Here is a 16,384-nt window from a genome sequence, read left to right on the forward strand (position 1 = left end):
AACTCCCCATTCCTGTCTGCCCCCAGAAACCATCATTATACTTTCTGTTTCTATGAATTGACAACTCTAGGTACCTCATATAATTGGAATCGTATGGTATTTGTCCTTTTGTGTCTGGCTTATTTCACTTAGAATAATGTCCTCAAGATTCATCCATGCAGGTTGTATTATGTATTATGTGTCAGAATTTCCTTCTTTTTTTAATGCTGAGTAATATTCCATAGTATGAATATACCACATTTTGCTTACGCATTCATCTGTCAGTGGACAACTTGGGTTGCTTTCACCTTTTGGCCATTGTGAATAATGTTGCTGTGAACACGGTTGTACAAATATCTGTTCCAGTCCCTGCTTCCATTTCTTTTGCGTATATACCCAGAAGTGAAATTGCTAGATCCTATGGTAATTTTACGTTAAAATTTTTGAGAAATCACCATACTATTTTCCGCAGTGGCTACAAACCACTTTTTATTCCCACAAGCAATATACAAGGGCTCCAATTTCTCCACATCCTTACCATCACTTGTTCTTTTCTTTCTTTCTTTTTTTTTGAAGAGTCCATTTTTTTTTCCTAAGGTGTTTTGTTTTGTTTGAGAAAGATTGGTTGGGGGGGAAGGTCAGAGAGAGAGGGAGAGAGAGAATCTTAAGCAGGCTCCACGCCCAATGTGAAGCCCAACATGGGGTTCAATCTCAGTATAGCGCTGAATTTGTGTTTGTTCATGTTGTCATTCTACTTGATCCTATAAAGTCTGTTTAGCTAACACAGATGTCCTTTCCATTTTTGTATACTTTACCACATTTCTCATGTATTCCAATTGTTTTTCTAAAACATTACATTTATTTTCTGTACCTAACAACTGAGATGTCAGTTCTTGATTATCCATAATCATTCTTGATATCATTCTCTCTTTGTTGTATTCACTTGCTTCTCTGGATAAGGTTTTCACATTTTTTTCTGCTTGGATCTGTTTAACTCCAAATGTTGAATCTTCTCTGGAAGATTCTTTGGAGCAGAAAGCATGGCAAGCACTGAGAACTGGAGGCTTCAGAGACTGCCACTGCCACCATCTTGACTTGTCCAGCAGGCCTCTGCAGCTCCTGGGTGGTCTTGGTTCCTGTGCTCTTCTTCAAGGCTCCACCTGTCAGGCTGACCCCAAGTCCAGCCCCTGATGGAAGGGGCTTTTCCTTAGGTTTTACGGATCATCTAAGTTTGGAAAATACTTAGTTATACAAAGTTAAATAGATTTTTTTCCTATAGAAACTCCCAGAGCCATCAATACAGTAAATCAAACCTAAGGTATTTCCCAAATTTATATGCTACTGAACTCTTTTTTAAAAGGAGCATGTCAGCCTTTGAAAAACACTGCTAAGTGAAATTAAAACTCACAAATTCTAAAGTAATATGTACCCAGTGAGAGAGGAACTGAAAGTCTTCGGGAACATACCCTGAATGGGTATATCATATTTGCTTCTCTTCACAAAGTATCAAAATTATTTTTATAGGATTTGTGAATAAACCTTATTTAAAAATTGACAAAAAATTCCTTTGCGTATTTAATCATGTGCATAAAACAAAATGTCATATTTTAATAAATATAGTTATTCAAAATCAAGTCTTACATTTTGTAGGTTTATAACAAATAGCACCATCACTGACAGACTTGCATTTTTCATGTCTCCAAATTCCTTTTGGATCCAAGACAACACAATTTCCAGCAGACTGATTATCTTTCCACGGGATGTAGTCAAATGTACTGCCATCAGACCATTCAAAACTTGATTCACTTCCCTGTTTTAAGAATAATAGAAATGAAAAAAAGCTTAGGACTTTTTTATCATAAGAATTGATTTTTTAAAAAAGAGTAATAGAGATAACCTGATTCCAGACAAGAGAATGTTCAAAAAGAACATTAAGAAGAATATATATACTTTAAGAAATATTGGAAAGGATTGTTAATTATTTGCTTACAATTGTTAGGGTGTGGGCCTATTTGTAAAATCAGGGATTTACTTTTGATGCTTTGATTTGAGACATTTACTCTGGTGCAATTTAAGCAGGACTTTAAATTTACAGACAGAGTTACTATACTGTGTCTCTAGATTTTTTTTTTAAGGATGATTTTATGTAACACTTGAAATTAAATGATGTGCAAATGGCTTCCATTTGTCACAATTACAGATTTACAATCCCAACCTCCATATCATTCTGAATATTGTTTTTTATGTTTTATAGTTCCGCAGTTTGTGTCTCTGGCTACATTTTTTCATATTACGGAAGGCATCAAACAACAGAGGGCTGGAAGAAGAAAGTACTTCCCAAGGGACTCATATGGGAAGATTACTTTTGGTTTTCCCTTGATTCTATAATACTAATTTGTCATCCTTTCTTTTATTTTCTTCACTTTGTTCTAAAGATTATTTAAATCAGGCCTTCAATTCTAATCTCAGTAGATGCCTATTTTTGGTATATTGGACATTATGATTAGGTACATGAATATACTAATTAATAAGATTCAAATAGTGGCACAAAAAGATATGCTTACTACCGAAACATTATTCTCAAATAGTGCAATTTGTAGGGGGAAAGTGAGAAGAAAATACACATTTATTAGTCCTAATGTGAAGAATTTTATTTGGCATCCTATATAAACTTTTGTGTTAATCTTCACTATAATCCTGTATTAAGGAAAATATTATCACCTGTTTTACAGATGAAGAAGAAATAAGCTTGCAAAGGTTAAATAACCTGTTCACGACCACTGAACACGTAAATGGAAGACCCACCACTAGTACTGGAACTCAGGTTTCTCTGATTCTGTGCTACTCCTGTTTTACCCGCTTTCCAGTTGGTCTGCCCCAACGAGGTGACAGAGAGGTGTTGTTGAGATATTCACCTCTTGGGCCATTGGGATGGCCTGGCAGTGTCTAGACAGCTGCTGTCCACCATTTGCCCTACTGCATTCTACAAATACAGTTTTCTATCTGGTTCATATTGCAAAAAGATAAGCAGTATGCTATGCAAATTGAGTCCCAGGACTTAATCCGATGTTATACTTTGAATTAATATCTTATGCTCAAGTTTCCAACCTTCTAACACATTTGGAAAATTTCTGGGAAATAAGACAAAACTTACATCGTGACTTGAGAGCCCAACCCATAGTGGAAATCCATCACGTTTTACGATGTCTTCCAGAAACAGCTGGTCGTTTTGGTCATGAACACTTGCCAAATAACCTCCACTTTGAGAACACATGTTTAAGGCTTCGTACCATGTTACCTTTTTTTGAATAACATTATAAATACCATCTTCATATGGAATAAACTGTGGCAGAGTAGCGTTATATTCTTCCTTGTAGTCAACTATAATATTTAAATTAAAAGTATTAGTGATTATATTTAAATTATTTAAAATACACATTTTGGGTAAGACTAGACATGCCATCATTTCTAACGTTAAACAAAACTGGATTTCTTATTAACGAGGGACGTAAAATACATACATTATTTTTCTTATTGCCACAATACATGTAATAGGTTCTTAAATATTATAGTTGTCTGGTTGATTAAAAAAAGGTATAAACATTGTCTTTCATTTAAGGAGCTCACATAGGAATTGGGAACAGAATAAAGAATTCCTGAAATGCAGGCCAAACAATTAACTGCTATAACATGTGGGATTGAGTAGAGAAGGAAAGATTCTTCTGAAGTAAGAGAGTAAGAAAGCCTGCTTAACAAATTCAGTTTGCAGAGTTTAGGTTAGATGAAATTAGGACTAAAAAGAAATAAAGTTACCAGAGAGTAAGCTAAAAACAAATGAAGAATAATATAGCAATAACAAAACCACAGTGATGACGGTACTTCAAAGAGGCACAGGATCCAAGTGATAGAGCTCCCAATGGCCAAAATGAGAACAATTTGAATAAAATATTAAATAATGTAGCATATTGGATTATAACCCAAAGTATAAAATATCTATTGATATAAACAACTGACTGAATAAATTTAAAAATGGGAGAGAGGGACACCTGGGTGCTTCAGTCGGTTAATCGGCTGCCTTCTGTTCAGGTCATGATCCCAGGGTCCTGGGATCAAGTCCCTTATCAGGCTCTTTGCTCAGAGGGGAGTATGCTTTTCTGCCCCTCCCCTGGCTTGTGCTCTCTCTTTCTCTCCCACTCACTCGCTCTCTCAAATAAATAAATAAAATCTTTAAAAAATAAAAAAATAAAAATGGGAGAGAATAGACAAATCTCTTGTACAGAAGAATTCCAAATAATTTACATAGATATACCCCTCTCAGGAAGATGGAGAATAACTCTTCAGTCTGTAAGTGTGGGCTGAGTATAGTGACTTCCTTACAAAAAATATGCATGGAAATGTGGAAAAGGGTAACTTTGCCATGGAGAAAGCTAACAAATACCATCTGGAGCCCGGTGATCAAGGTTAAAATCAACAGTGGTAAGTTGTGTTGATGGCACATACCCTTCATATGATGTGATGAAAATGGCACTTTACCTCTGTGGTTTTTTCCTAAACCTCAAACTCACAACTCCAGTGTAATCATGAGAAAAACATCAGTCAACCCAAAGTAAGGCACAATCCACAAAATACATGACCAGTGCTCCTCAAAACTGTCAGGGTCATCAAAAGCAAGAAAAGTCTAAGAAACTTTCACAGCCAAGAAACCTAAGGAGACATGATGACTATATGTAACATAGTATCCTGGATAGAATCCTGAATAGAAAAGGGCATTAAGTAAAAAAAAAAAAAAAAAAAAAAAATCTGAATAATGGATGGACTTCAGTAAATAGTGATCTATCATACTGGTTTTTTAGTTGTGACAAATGTACCATGCTAATGTAAGAGGTCAACAATAGGAAAAATCGGTTATGGTGTATTTGGGAACTCTCTGTACTGCCTCTGTAACTTTTTTACAAACACAAAAATCATTCTAAAATAAAAAGTTTGTTAAAGAAGTGAAAAAAGAGATGGAAGACTTCTTGTCCATAAAAAAAACGTAAATGAAGGTGCAAATGAGGATAAGCATACACTGTACATGGGACAATTAAGAGATCAGCATGACACGAAAAAAACCTTATTGAGCCAAGAATGGGGGAAGATATGGGGGCTGGAAGAAAGCCTAGAATTTTAGAATAGACAGTGTTTCTTTTTTTTTTTTTTTTTTTAGATTTTTAAAATTTATTTATTTGACAGAGACAGCCAGCAAGAGAGGGAACACAAGTAGGGGGAGTGGGAGAGGAAGAAGCAGGCTCCCAGCAGAAGAGCCTGGGAATCTGGGATGCTGGGATCACGCCCTGAGCCAAAGGCAGATGCTTAATGACTGCGCCACCCAGGCGCCCCAGAAGAGACAGTGTTTCTAAAAAGCCTTAGAAGCATACATGGTCTCAAAGCAATTGGTGATAGGAAAACACTGGATATTGCTGACTGAAATGATGCTCCAGAAAGTTATTTTGTGGCACTATGAAGAGAGATCAGCCTGAATGTTAGCAGAGGCCTTAAACCATAGTGGCCATTATAACAGTTTCTAAGCTGTGAAACATTTAAAACTCATATGCATGTAAAAATAGATTTACTTAAGGAATTAGGCAAACTTAAGAGACATTTATTTTTAGGCTAGAATGTCAAAACTTTACACAAACACACTTTCATATTTATAAAAATTTTATCCAGTCTTCAAGACCCAACCAAGTCTTACTTTGTCCTCAAAGCATTTGTTTTTATTATTCCTGTTTTCATTGACCTCTTTTGATTTTCCAACAAACTGAAGCCAATAACAAATAACCTAAAACTAACTTACATAAAACAATGCTAAACAGTTAAATGCTGTCTCCTCAGCTACGTTTTACTCCTTGAGTTCAAGACCACGACACCATGGATGCACTGTATCTTTTCCTTCCTCTGTAACTTCTGTAGTACCTCTCACAGGACTGAAAATAGAGGAGGCACTCAAAAAATACAGTTGAATGATTCCCACTCATGGAGCTGACAGCCTTATGTTCTCTTTCCTTGGTCTGGAAAGTCTACATTAGTATACTTACCCATTTCAATTTTACAAGCAAGAATGCTGTTCTGCGTATAGTGAAGTATTTCTTCAATAACATTGAAGGTTTGAATATCCCAGAAGCCATCAATACTCAAGCCAGCAAAAAACTTGTCATTTTTTATATCTGGTCTTCCTCCTCTCCAATTCGTGTATGACAGCATGGTCTTATCAGACCACAGAAGAGAATTATCTAGGGAAGACACATTTTTTTCTATGTTTAGAGATTAAATGAAGACTTGAATTATAGCTAAAATTTCAAACTCAATCGATTTTCTTTCTTCTTTATTTACTATGTAAAAAGTTATATGATTATGTATATCCCTTTAAAGTATTTTCTGACTATAACAGTAAATCATGCTTATTTTTAATTTGGAAAGTACAAATTATAAACATAAAAATTAAAATTTACTTATAATTTCACCATCCTGTAATAGCTTTGTTTTGTTATTTTTAAATCAAATTTTTCATTTCTCCTGTATATATGTTTAATTGCAATGAAAATGAATATAATTATTTAATTTAAAAATTAACACATTACAAAACTAGTGATAGAAATCTCTTCCCTGGACCTAAACCATACACAATCGTGCACATTTATGTCAACTGATTTTTGACAAGGGTGCCAAAACAATTCAATACAAAAGAATAGTCCCTGGGACAACAGGCTATCTACATGCAAAAACATATATGTATGTATGTGTGTGTGTGTATATATATATATATGTATATGTATGTATCAGACCCTTTCCTTTTACCATACAGAAAATTTACTCAAAAATTGATCACAGACCTAAAAGTAAGAGCTAAAACTATAAAACTCTTAGAATAAAAGCTAGGAGTATTTCTTCACCACCAGGAATAGGCAAAGCATAGATATGCATAAGTGATAAGAAATAGATAAATTGGACTTCATTAAAATTAAAAAGTTTTGTGTGGGGCGCCTGGGTGGCTCAGTCGGTTAAGCATCTGCCTTCAGCTCAGGTCATGATTCCAGGGTCCTGGGATGGAGCCCCCAGTCAGGCTCCCTGCTCAGAGGGAGTCTGCTTGTCCTTCTCCCTCTGCCTCTCCCCCGCCCTTCCCCACTTGTGATCTCACTTGTTCTCCCAAATAAATAAATAAAATCTTGAAAAAAAAAGTTTTGTGCTACAAATTCTATTATCAAAGTGATGGTGGGGGCGCCTGGCTAGCTCAGTCAGTAGGGCTTATGACTCTTGATCTGGGGGTAGTGAGTTCGAGCTCCATGTTGGGTATAGAGCTTACTAAAACAAAAAAAAAGTGATGGGAGAAAATATTTACAAATCATTTACTTGACAAGGAACTTATATACAGAATATATAAAGAATGTTTATAACTCAACAATAAAAAAGACAAATAATTTTAAAATGGGTAAATGATTTGAATAAAGTTTTTCCCAAAGATGATATACAAATAGGAAATAAGCACATGAAATTATGTTTAATATCATTAGTCCTCAGGGAAATGAAATAAAAATGAAGTAAAAACCTCAGTTAGATATCACTTCATACCTACTAGGATGGCTATAATCAAAAAAAGAGATAAAAACAAGTGTTGGCATAGAACATGAAAAAATTGGAAGGTATGGAAAATGGCATAGCAGCTTAGGAAAACAGTCTGTTAGTTCTTCAAAGGGTTAAAAAAAAGACCCAGCAATTCCTCCCTTCGGTATATACCCAAGATAAATGAATACATACATCTACATACTCATAGTGGCATTATTCACAACCAAAAAAGTGAAAAGAATCTAAATGTCCATCAACTGATGAATGGATAAATTAAATATGGTATAGCCATACGACAGATGTTATTGTTATTATAACAATGTTATTCAGCCATAACAAGGACTGATACATGCTACAGTGCTACATGTATAAGGCATTACGCTAAGTAGAACAAGCCAGTCACACACAAAAATCACATATTGTATGATCTCATTTATTTGAAATGTCTAGAATAGGTAATCTGTAGAGACAGAAAATAGATCAATAGTTGCTGGGAGTTGGGAGAAGGGATAGGGAATGAGGAGGGAATGCTAATGGGTACGGTGCTTCTTTTTTGGGGAGTGATAGCGATACAATTCTGTGACCGTATTAAAAGCCATTAAGTTGTATACCTTAAATGGCTGAATTCTGTGGTACAGGAATATATAAAAGTTTCTGGAAAAATAAGTCGCTAGGCCTATTAAAATTATGAATTGGGGGCGCCTGGGTGGCACAGCGGTTAAGGGTCTGCCTTTGGCTCAGGGCATGATCCCGGCGTTATGGGATCAAGCCCCACGTCAGGTTCCTCCGCTATGAGCCTGCTTCTTCCTCTCCCACTCCCCCTGCTTGTGTTCCCTCTCTCGCTGGCTGTCTCTATCTCTGTCAAATAAATAAATAACATCTTTAAAAAAAATTATGAATTGGCATAAAGAGAGATGTCACTATACAGTACACATACCCATTGTCGTCCTGGTGATTTGTACCTTTCACTGGTGACCATCTTCCGAGGCTGTGTACCTAAACATGTAACTGCAGCATAGACACGCTAGAAACACTGTACGTGTGATCTGGCCCTTGCTTGCTGCTTTCTATCACCTCATGTCTCCCAGGCCCTCTTTCCCTCTCTCCAAATGTTTAACTGACAATTTTCTGGCCAATATGATGGGTGATGGTATATTCCTAAAGTTGCTATACAAAACGGCCACTTTTTCACTTGGCTTGAAGCATCTGTCAGTTGACAAATGGCTTCCCTTAATAGTTTCTATTCATGGCCATACTTCTGAAAAGTCAGAACTTAAAAAAAAAAAAAAAAACCAAAATAAAATCCTTTGTATCAGTGGTATTATATTTGAATATTATTTAAGCGTATTGAAATAATTAAATAAATCTATGGATGTGAATTAAGCCAGTAAGAATTAGATTTAAACCAAATTTTCTGTTGCTTGAAACATCTTTCTATATCTCATTCATGTCTATATATTCTAGTAGAAATTTTGTTACTCACACAATTTATAAAAAGAAGCTAAGATGCTTAAAAGGAAGTCTACAGATTTGAAAATGCTTTTCAGAACACAGAATACATTTTCAGTTGTTTCTGATAATATAGCTAACAAAGTATATCACAAGATAAAACTGAAATCTCTGCGTTCTGGGTGTGGTCTCCACTGGTCCCTACAGGAACACTGTTTCCTCAGTCATTTCCAGGTAAAGCCTGGGAACTTTCCACCTACTTTCTCTCCATTTTTTCCCCCTTTTTAATTTTAAGGGCATTCAAGTGTATTTGGTGAAAGGATTTAGGCCCATAAGTCCTACTATGATGAACTCATTTTCAACTGGCAACCTAAGTCTTACCTATTGCTTGATAGCTTAATTTTGTTAACTCATCTGCATGCCATAAATATTTAAGAAAAACCTGAGCAATTCTAAAAGAGTCAGGTTAGATAGCAAGGAGAAGGCTATATATTTTTTAAAGATTTTATTTATTTATTTGAGAAACAGAGGACAAGCAGGGGGAAGGGCAGAGGGAGAAGAAGACTGTCCACTGAGCAGGGAGCCAGATGTGATGTGTGGGCTCAATCCTATGACTATGGGATCATGACCTGAGCTGAATGTAGATGCTCAACTGACTCAACTGACCCAAGCGCAAGAAGGCTCTTTTTAAAATGGTCATATTTGAGTAATTTAGCTTCTGCCTTTGGCTGTCATTGTCCTGTGCCCCTCAGTAAGGCCCATCCCCCCTTTTGGCTAAATGTATGCTCTTGATGTGTGATGCCTCAGAGTGACTTTTTTCCTAATTCTAAAACTTCTATGATTTTCAGGACATCTCTGATTGAGTGTTTTTCTAAATTGGTCTTATTTATGCTATTATTAGGGTCTGTGTTTTAAAAAATTTTATAGCAGGGCACCTGGGTAGGTCAGTTGGTGATTGACTCTTGATTTTGGCTCAGGTCATGATCTCAGGGGTGTGGGGTTGAGCTCCGTGTGTGGCTCCTGCTGAGCAGGGAGTCTGCTGGAGATTCCCTCCCTCTCCCTCTGCCCCTCCCCTGTCACTGCGTGTGCATGCATGCACGCTCTCTCTCTCCTCTCCCTTTAAAATAAATGAATGAATCTTTAAAAAATTTCATAGCAATTGTACCTTGGACTTGTGGCATTTAGTCCCAACTTCAAATATTCTATCTCATTGTCAGACTGTTTCTCATTTTTCTAACGCATACTCCAAGCCAATGCTGAAAACTCAAAGGAGCAAGATAATAAAAATATAATTCCATTCTCACTCATCCTATATACATGGTAGAGATAGAAAGTAGATATTGAAGATTTCTATGGCAGCGTGGTCCTTTTCAGTTAGTCTTGAATTGGTAGGAGAGATAGTGGGGAAAGGAAATTATTGTCCACCATTTAACTCTAACCTTGGTGGTAAAGGCATTTGAATGGCAGATTCGAGACATAAAAATTACCTGGTATTTATATAAGTTCTGCTAAGTGCATAATTATAATTTTGTACATCGGTAAACATATACTTAAAAGACCTGTATTTTTGTAGCTTGATAAACAAGTAGTTTATAATGAAGTGTGAATATAAATAGAGAAAATCAGCAGATTTACAACTTACTTTCATAAGTTATACTTAATGTGATCCATGAAGCCATATTATTGAAGTGCAGAAGTTGCTCTAGAACAAAGTTATTCTCTTCTTCATCTCGAATACTCAGAACATGTGATTTTGGATCTGTTAAATAAAAAATAGTCAATAGTTTTAATAATTACTTATACAGAACACTTTATTTTGGTAGATTTAGAAAATTGTATTTCCCAGCTTAAACTCTAAAACAATATTGGAAAATAAGACAGACATGTAAATTAAAACTATCTGATTGTACTGGGGATCCTGGGTGGGTCAATCAGTTGAGCATCCGACTCTTGGTTTTGGCTAAGGTCATTATCTCAGGGTCATGAGATCCAGCTCCGCATAGGACTCTGTGCTCAGTAGGGAATCTGCTTGAGATTCTCTCCCTCTGCCCTTCCCTCTGTTCCTACTCTCTCTTTCTCTCAAATGAATAAAGCCTTTTAAAAAACTATCTCATCATACTAAAATGAATAGATTAAGAAGTTTTCAAAAATTTTTATGTTATTTTATTTTTTGAGAGAAAGAGAGAGAGCACATGGGAGGAAAAGGACAGAGGAAGAGGAAGAGAGAGAATCTTAAGCAGGCTTCATGCTTAGCCCTTCATAGGGCTTGATCTCACGACTCTGAGACCATGACCTGAGCCAAAATCAAGAGTCAGATGCTTAACCAACTGAGCCACCTGGTACCCGAAACATTTTGATGTTAAATTTGATCTTACAGAATAGTGTAAAACTAGCTGCTGAATAGAGAATTTAAAACATTGATTCACTTCACTTTCCCCATTTAAAGCTTATTTTGAATTGGTACAAATTTACCCATTTTAATGATACACTGTCAGACTATAATAAACAAAACCTCCTGGATGATCTATATGATAGATCTTCCTTTTCCTTAGTGATCACTCTTTATATTACTGTTTAAAAAATTTAATATTTCCCAAAGGTGTTCCTCAGGAAATTAGCTGGAGTTTCTCAGAAAAAGACTAGACGGATAAAAGCGTCACAAACATTGGTTAAACAAGGTTAAACTAGTTCATTTATGGCAGTACTTCTTAAAGTATATGCTGATGTACATTTGGTAATGTCATTAGACATTAGGAAACAATGGTGGTGTAGTATTTCTCAACCTTGTTCTTTTTCTAAGGATCCTTTTTGTAGACTTTCTCTCAAGACTAATTTGTAAACAGCACACTTTTGGGAATAATGGTTTGATATTTTCCACAGGAACTTCCCACAGTTCACAGGTCCACTGTTCAGAAGTCACAAAACTTCAGTGGATCCCACAGGGAATATCTGAAGAGTCCTAAAAGCTGAGAGTGTGAAATATGCATTTCTTTTTCTTTCTTTTTTTCTTGTTTTTTTTTAAAATATTTTTTTATTATGTTATGTTGGTCACCTTACAGTACTTCCCTAGTTTTTGATGTAATGTTCCATGATTCATTATTTGCATATAACACCCAGTGCACCATGCAATACGTGCCCTCCTTGATACCCATCGCCGGCCTATCCCAATCCCCCACCCCCCTCCCCTCTGAAGCCCTCAGTTTGTTTCCCAGAGTCCATAGTCTCTCATGGTTCATTCTCCCTACTGTTTACTCCCCTTCATTCTTCCCTTCCTTCTCCTACTGATCTCCCTGCTATTCCTTATATTCCACAAATGAGTAAAACCATATGATAATTGTCTATCTCTGTTTGACTTATTCCACTTAGCATAATCTCCTCCAGTCCCGTCCATGTTGCTGCAAGTGTTGTGTAATCGTTCTTTCTGATGGCTGAGTAAATATTCCATTGTATATATGGACCACATCTTCTTAATCCAGTCATTTGTTGAAGGGCATTTCTTTTAAGAAGAGCTGCTTCTTTGCTTTTGACTTCTTAGCTGAGCTTTCAGCCACCCAAAGTCATCTGTTTTCACTTTGCCCACAGTATAGCTTGGTTTATAATCCAGTTCTCCGCCTGCTAGAGTCATTTCTTTTCCTTTTTAAGTAGAACTCATTTTGTTTATACATGTAAAGACAGACTAGCTTTCTAGTGGGTAGATAAAGAAGTAATTCTTATATTCTCCATTTTAACTAAACACAAATTTTAATACAACATAAACCAATAATAACAAGTTATTTAATTTGTTTGATAATTTAATAATTTATTTAATACAACAAAAACAAAGAATAAAAAAATAAATTTTTTTGTTGATAATGTAGAAATTAGGAGATGAATGTTTTTGAGATCTAGTGCTAATTAGAAATATTTATAACACACTCAGGTGAGACCTGTTTTTTAATGAACATATATATAATGGCCACATAAAATACTTACTCAGTTTCTGGCATTTAGAATGAACTTCATCTGGTTTGGCCATATATTCAGTCTTTGCTATTATGAAATTGTAGCAAGAGTTCTGAAATGGTATCCATGGAGTAAATAGAACAGGGGATGGACATTGAACATTGTCAACTGCTTTGACCTCTTTTTCAGTCTCATCTAAAAAAAAGACAAGGGTACGAATCCTAACCTTAGACATAAATGTTAAATCCTGTTCATTGCAATTAGGCTTGATTTGTAGGGAATATTCAGGAAGCCAATAAATAATAGCCTGATGATGCTTGTTCTGTTTATACTCAAATATAATGTGACCTCTTACCTGGGTTTCTGTACAAAGGAATTTATTTAACACAATTTCTTTCCCCTGCTGTGGAGTGAGTGGGAGAATATAAAACATGAGATGCTATTAGGTTAAATGTGGTTTCTCTCTTCCTGTATCATCAAACCTCAAATACAAGGGGCAACGTCAAAGACAATACAAAGATATTAATAATGGGCACCTAACGATAACTTTGGGAACTCATCTTTAAATTCCTGGTTATTGATAACTTCTCTAATTTTAGAGGTACATTTTATTTTTTATTTATTTTTTAAAGGTACATTTTAATGAAATATGTGCTGTTCTAAGTTGTTGCTTTAATGAAAGCAAACAGAAATAGTTGAAAATCTGACATCTAGAAAATCTGTTTTTTTAAAAAATTTTTATGAAAAAGCCATACATTTAAGAAGATGCAAATATAGATATGCTCTACTCAAAGCCAATCAAACAGATTTAATATGCAGTAGAGACCATTCAGAATCTCTCCTAGCCCACAACTCCCTTTGTCTGGAACGTAGATGTATCTTCTTTCTATTGCAAAAGCACAAATGTGGGCCCCTAGCAGTTGTAAAACCACTTTCCTCTGACTAGGCTAGAGATCGCATACCTTACTCAGTTGGGTACATCAGGTTCTCTCTAAGAATTTGGAAAGTGGAATTCAGGGATAGTCAATTCATCTCCAGTTACAGCTACAATCGAAAGCTACCCAGGTGCCATGTTTCACCATGTGCAGAGAGAAGCAGAAGGGTTATGTGGGAGACAGAATCTCTGGGTTCCTGATTCTGTTCAGTTTCTGATTCCCATTCTCAGGAAGCTCAGCTATATCCTCATTTTTGAGGATCTAAATTTCCCTTTTGGCTGAAATAAACTTGAGCTGGTTACTGTTACTTACAAATAAGTGAATCTTAACAGTGACTCTTAAAAAGAAATGCTAGCTGTTGATAAGAATTACCAAAAAACTTCCCACAAATAGAGTTTCCTATAGATTATAAACACAAAATATAGATACAAAATGAGGCTAATAGGGACTTAAAACTGAAAGGTCAAGTAACATTGTCAGCTGACAAAAATAAAGATATAACATGTCTAAAATAAATCAATGACAAAGTACTCAATATATAATAATTCTACCCAAATACAAATTTTCACAACAAATTTTGTTGTAAAAAGGGCAAAATTATAATTTCAAAACCAGATTTTACAAAACTACTCCCCATAAATCTCACTATTCATGAGACTGATAATAATTTAAGAACTAAAATATTTAAAATTAGCATACTTCCTGGATAGTAGCAAATAGCACCTGCTTGTGTACGATCACAATCAGATGTTTTCCAGAATCCATCAGTGTCTAATATTACACAGTCTTCAAGTTGCTCATTATTTTCAGCCCAGCGACTAAATTGAAGATGTTTCCCATCTGACCAACCGAAGTTGAGTTCATCCTGTAAGCAGCAGAAATACATCTCAAGTAGCAATACTTCATGTTATCCCTTTTGAATTATTTTGTCCCCTGTAGTCAATCAAGTGACTTTTAATTTTACCTTATATTTAACACACAGTTACATAGCACTTACCATGTGCCAGGCACAGTTCTAAGTGCTTTGCAAATATTAACCTACTTAATCTTTGTAACAACCATATGAGATAAGAACTACTGTACCCATTTCACAGATGAGAAACTGAAGGCGTGTAATGTGTGCCAAGTCCCACAGAATATACACCACAGTGCTGGGATTCTGCTCCAGGCCATCAGACACTAGAGTCTATGGTCTGAGCCAATACACTGGGCTGCTTCACACACAATTGGAACTGTTGGGTGTTGGAAGTCAAAGAAACAACATGCAGTAGTGGAAAGAACATGGACTCTGGAGCTAAGCGTATCTAGTTTGGAATTCCGGTTTAGTCATGTATTAGTTTTTGATTTGAGTTTACCTTGCCAAGTTTCCAGCCCCCCAGCTAATAAATGAATGTGACACTTAACCTCAGGGCTGGAATTAGTGAGGTGATGTGTAAAACACACAATGGTCAGCCGGTACAGGAAGAGCTACATAAATGTTAGCTCCCTTCTTCTTCTTCTTTTTTTTTTTTTTAAGATTTTATTTATTTATTCGACAGAGACAGAGACAGCCAGCGAGAAAGGGAACACAAGCAGGGGGAGTGGGAGAGGAAGAAGCAGGCTCATAGCGGAGGAGCCTGATGTGGGGCTCGATCACGCCCTGAGCCGAAGGCAGACACTTAACTGCTGTGCCACCCAGGCGCCCCTAGCTCCCTTCTTCTTAACCTTGACTCAGGCCTTGTGGATCTCACACTGTTGTTACACTTGTCTTTATGGAGAAGTTTCCTCATTCACTATATTCTATTGTGCAGTAAAAGTCTGTGAACATCCATCTTTACATCCTAACAAGGGCCTGACCACCCACCTATGTTGAGAGGCTTTACAGAATAGGTACAAAGACCAGGGGATGGACTGTGGGGTACAGACCTGTTTGAGCTTCCCCATGGTGCTGCCAGAGCACCAGACCTTATACATTGACCCAATGAACTAAGCTGTCCTGAGGCCCAAGGCCATTTTGCATCACTGGTTTATTTGGAATATTGGGTAAAGGCCACACACATTATCCTTAGTGAACCACAAATAACAAACATGTTTAAGCTTCAACACCACCAACTGTTTCATTCTGCACCTGTTCTCCACCAGGGTTCCAGTTGTAACTTTGCGGGCAGTTAATACCAAGAAGTCCTGTGGCCTCTAATGTGGCCCTTTGGCCACGTGACGTTGCTTGTACTTGGTATTACCCTGGATTCCTTCACCTTTGTTGCACTCACAACTAACCCAGGTACCTGGGCCTTTGGAAATTCTATTCCTTGTAGATAAATCCCTGCACCCTCTATCTCTTTGCTGAATACCTTCTCTCTTTATTAAGACTGAACGAATTCTCAACATTTGCTGCAACATGGACGGCACTGGAGGAGATAATGCTAAGTGAAATAAGTCAAGCAGAGAAAGACAATTATCATATGATTTCTCTCATCTATGGAACATAAGAACTAGGA

At 36.3% G+C, this 16,384-nt stretch overlaps 1 protein-coding gene across 3 annotated transcripts in view; it reads right to left on the reverse strand.

The window, feature by feature from the left end:
- Positions 1 to 16,384, reverse strand: part of LOC100483541 (lymphocyte antigen 75) — a 135,170-nt gene that overhangs the window by 42,100 nt on the left and 76,686 nt on the right. For 2 of the 3 annotated variants that reach the window (XM_002928390.4, XM_002928391.4), the window contains exons 26-31: positions 14,607 to 14,772; positions 13,003 to 13,167; positions 10,673 to 10,789; positions 6,057 to 6,251; positions 3,134 to 3,360; positions 1,621 to 1,789 (exon numbers count right to left, since the gene is read on the reverse strand). In XM_002928390.4, the coding sequence (XP_002928436.1) occupies positions 1,621 to 1,789; positions 3,134 to 3,360; positions 6,057 to 6,251; positions 10,673 to 10,789; positions 13,003 to 13,167; positions 14,607 to 14,772 (1,039 nt within the window). Of the gene's footprint in view, positions 1 to 577; positions 1,205 to 1,620; positions 1,790 to 3,133; positions 3,361 to 6,056; positions 6,252 to 10,672; positions 10,790 to 13,002; positions 13,168 to 14,606; positions 14,773 to 16,384 lie in introns of those variants that run through there. The other variant, XM_011236249.3, reaches the window with a different exon arrangement.

This window comes from Ailuropoda melanoleuca, chromosome 2 (genome assembly GCF_002007445.2).
Source record: "Ailuropoda melanoleuca isolate Jingjing chromosome 2, ASM200744v2, whole genome shotgun sequence".
NCBI classification, from domain to species: domain Eukaryota; kingdom Metazoa; phylum Chordata; class Mammalia; order Carnivora; family Ursidae; genus Ailuropoda; species Ailuropoda melanoleuca.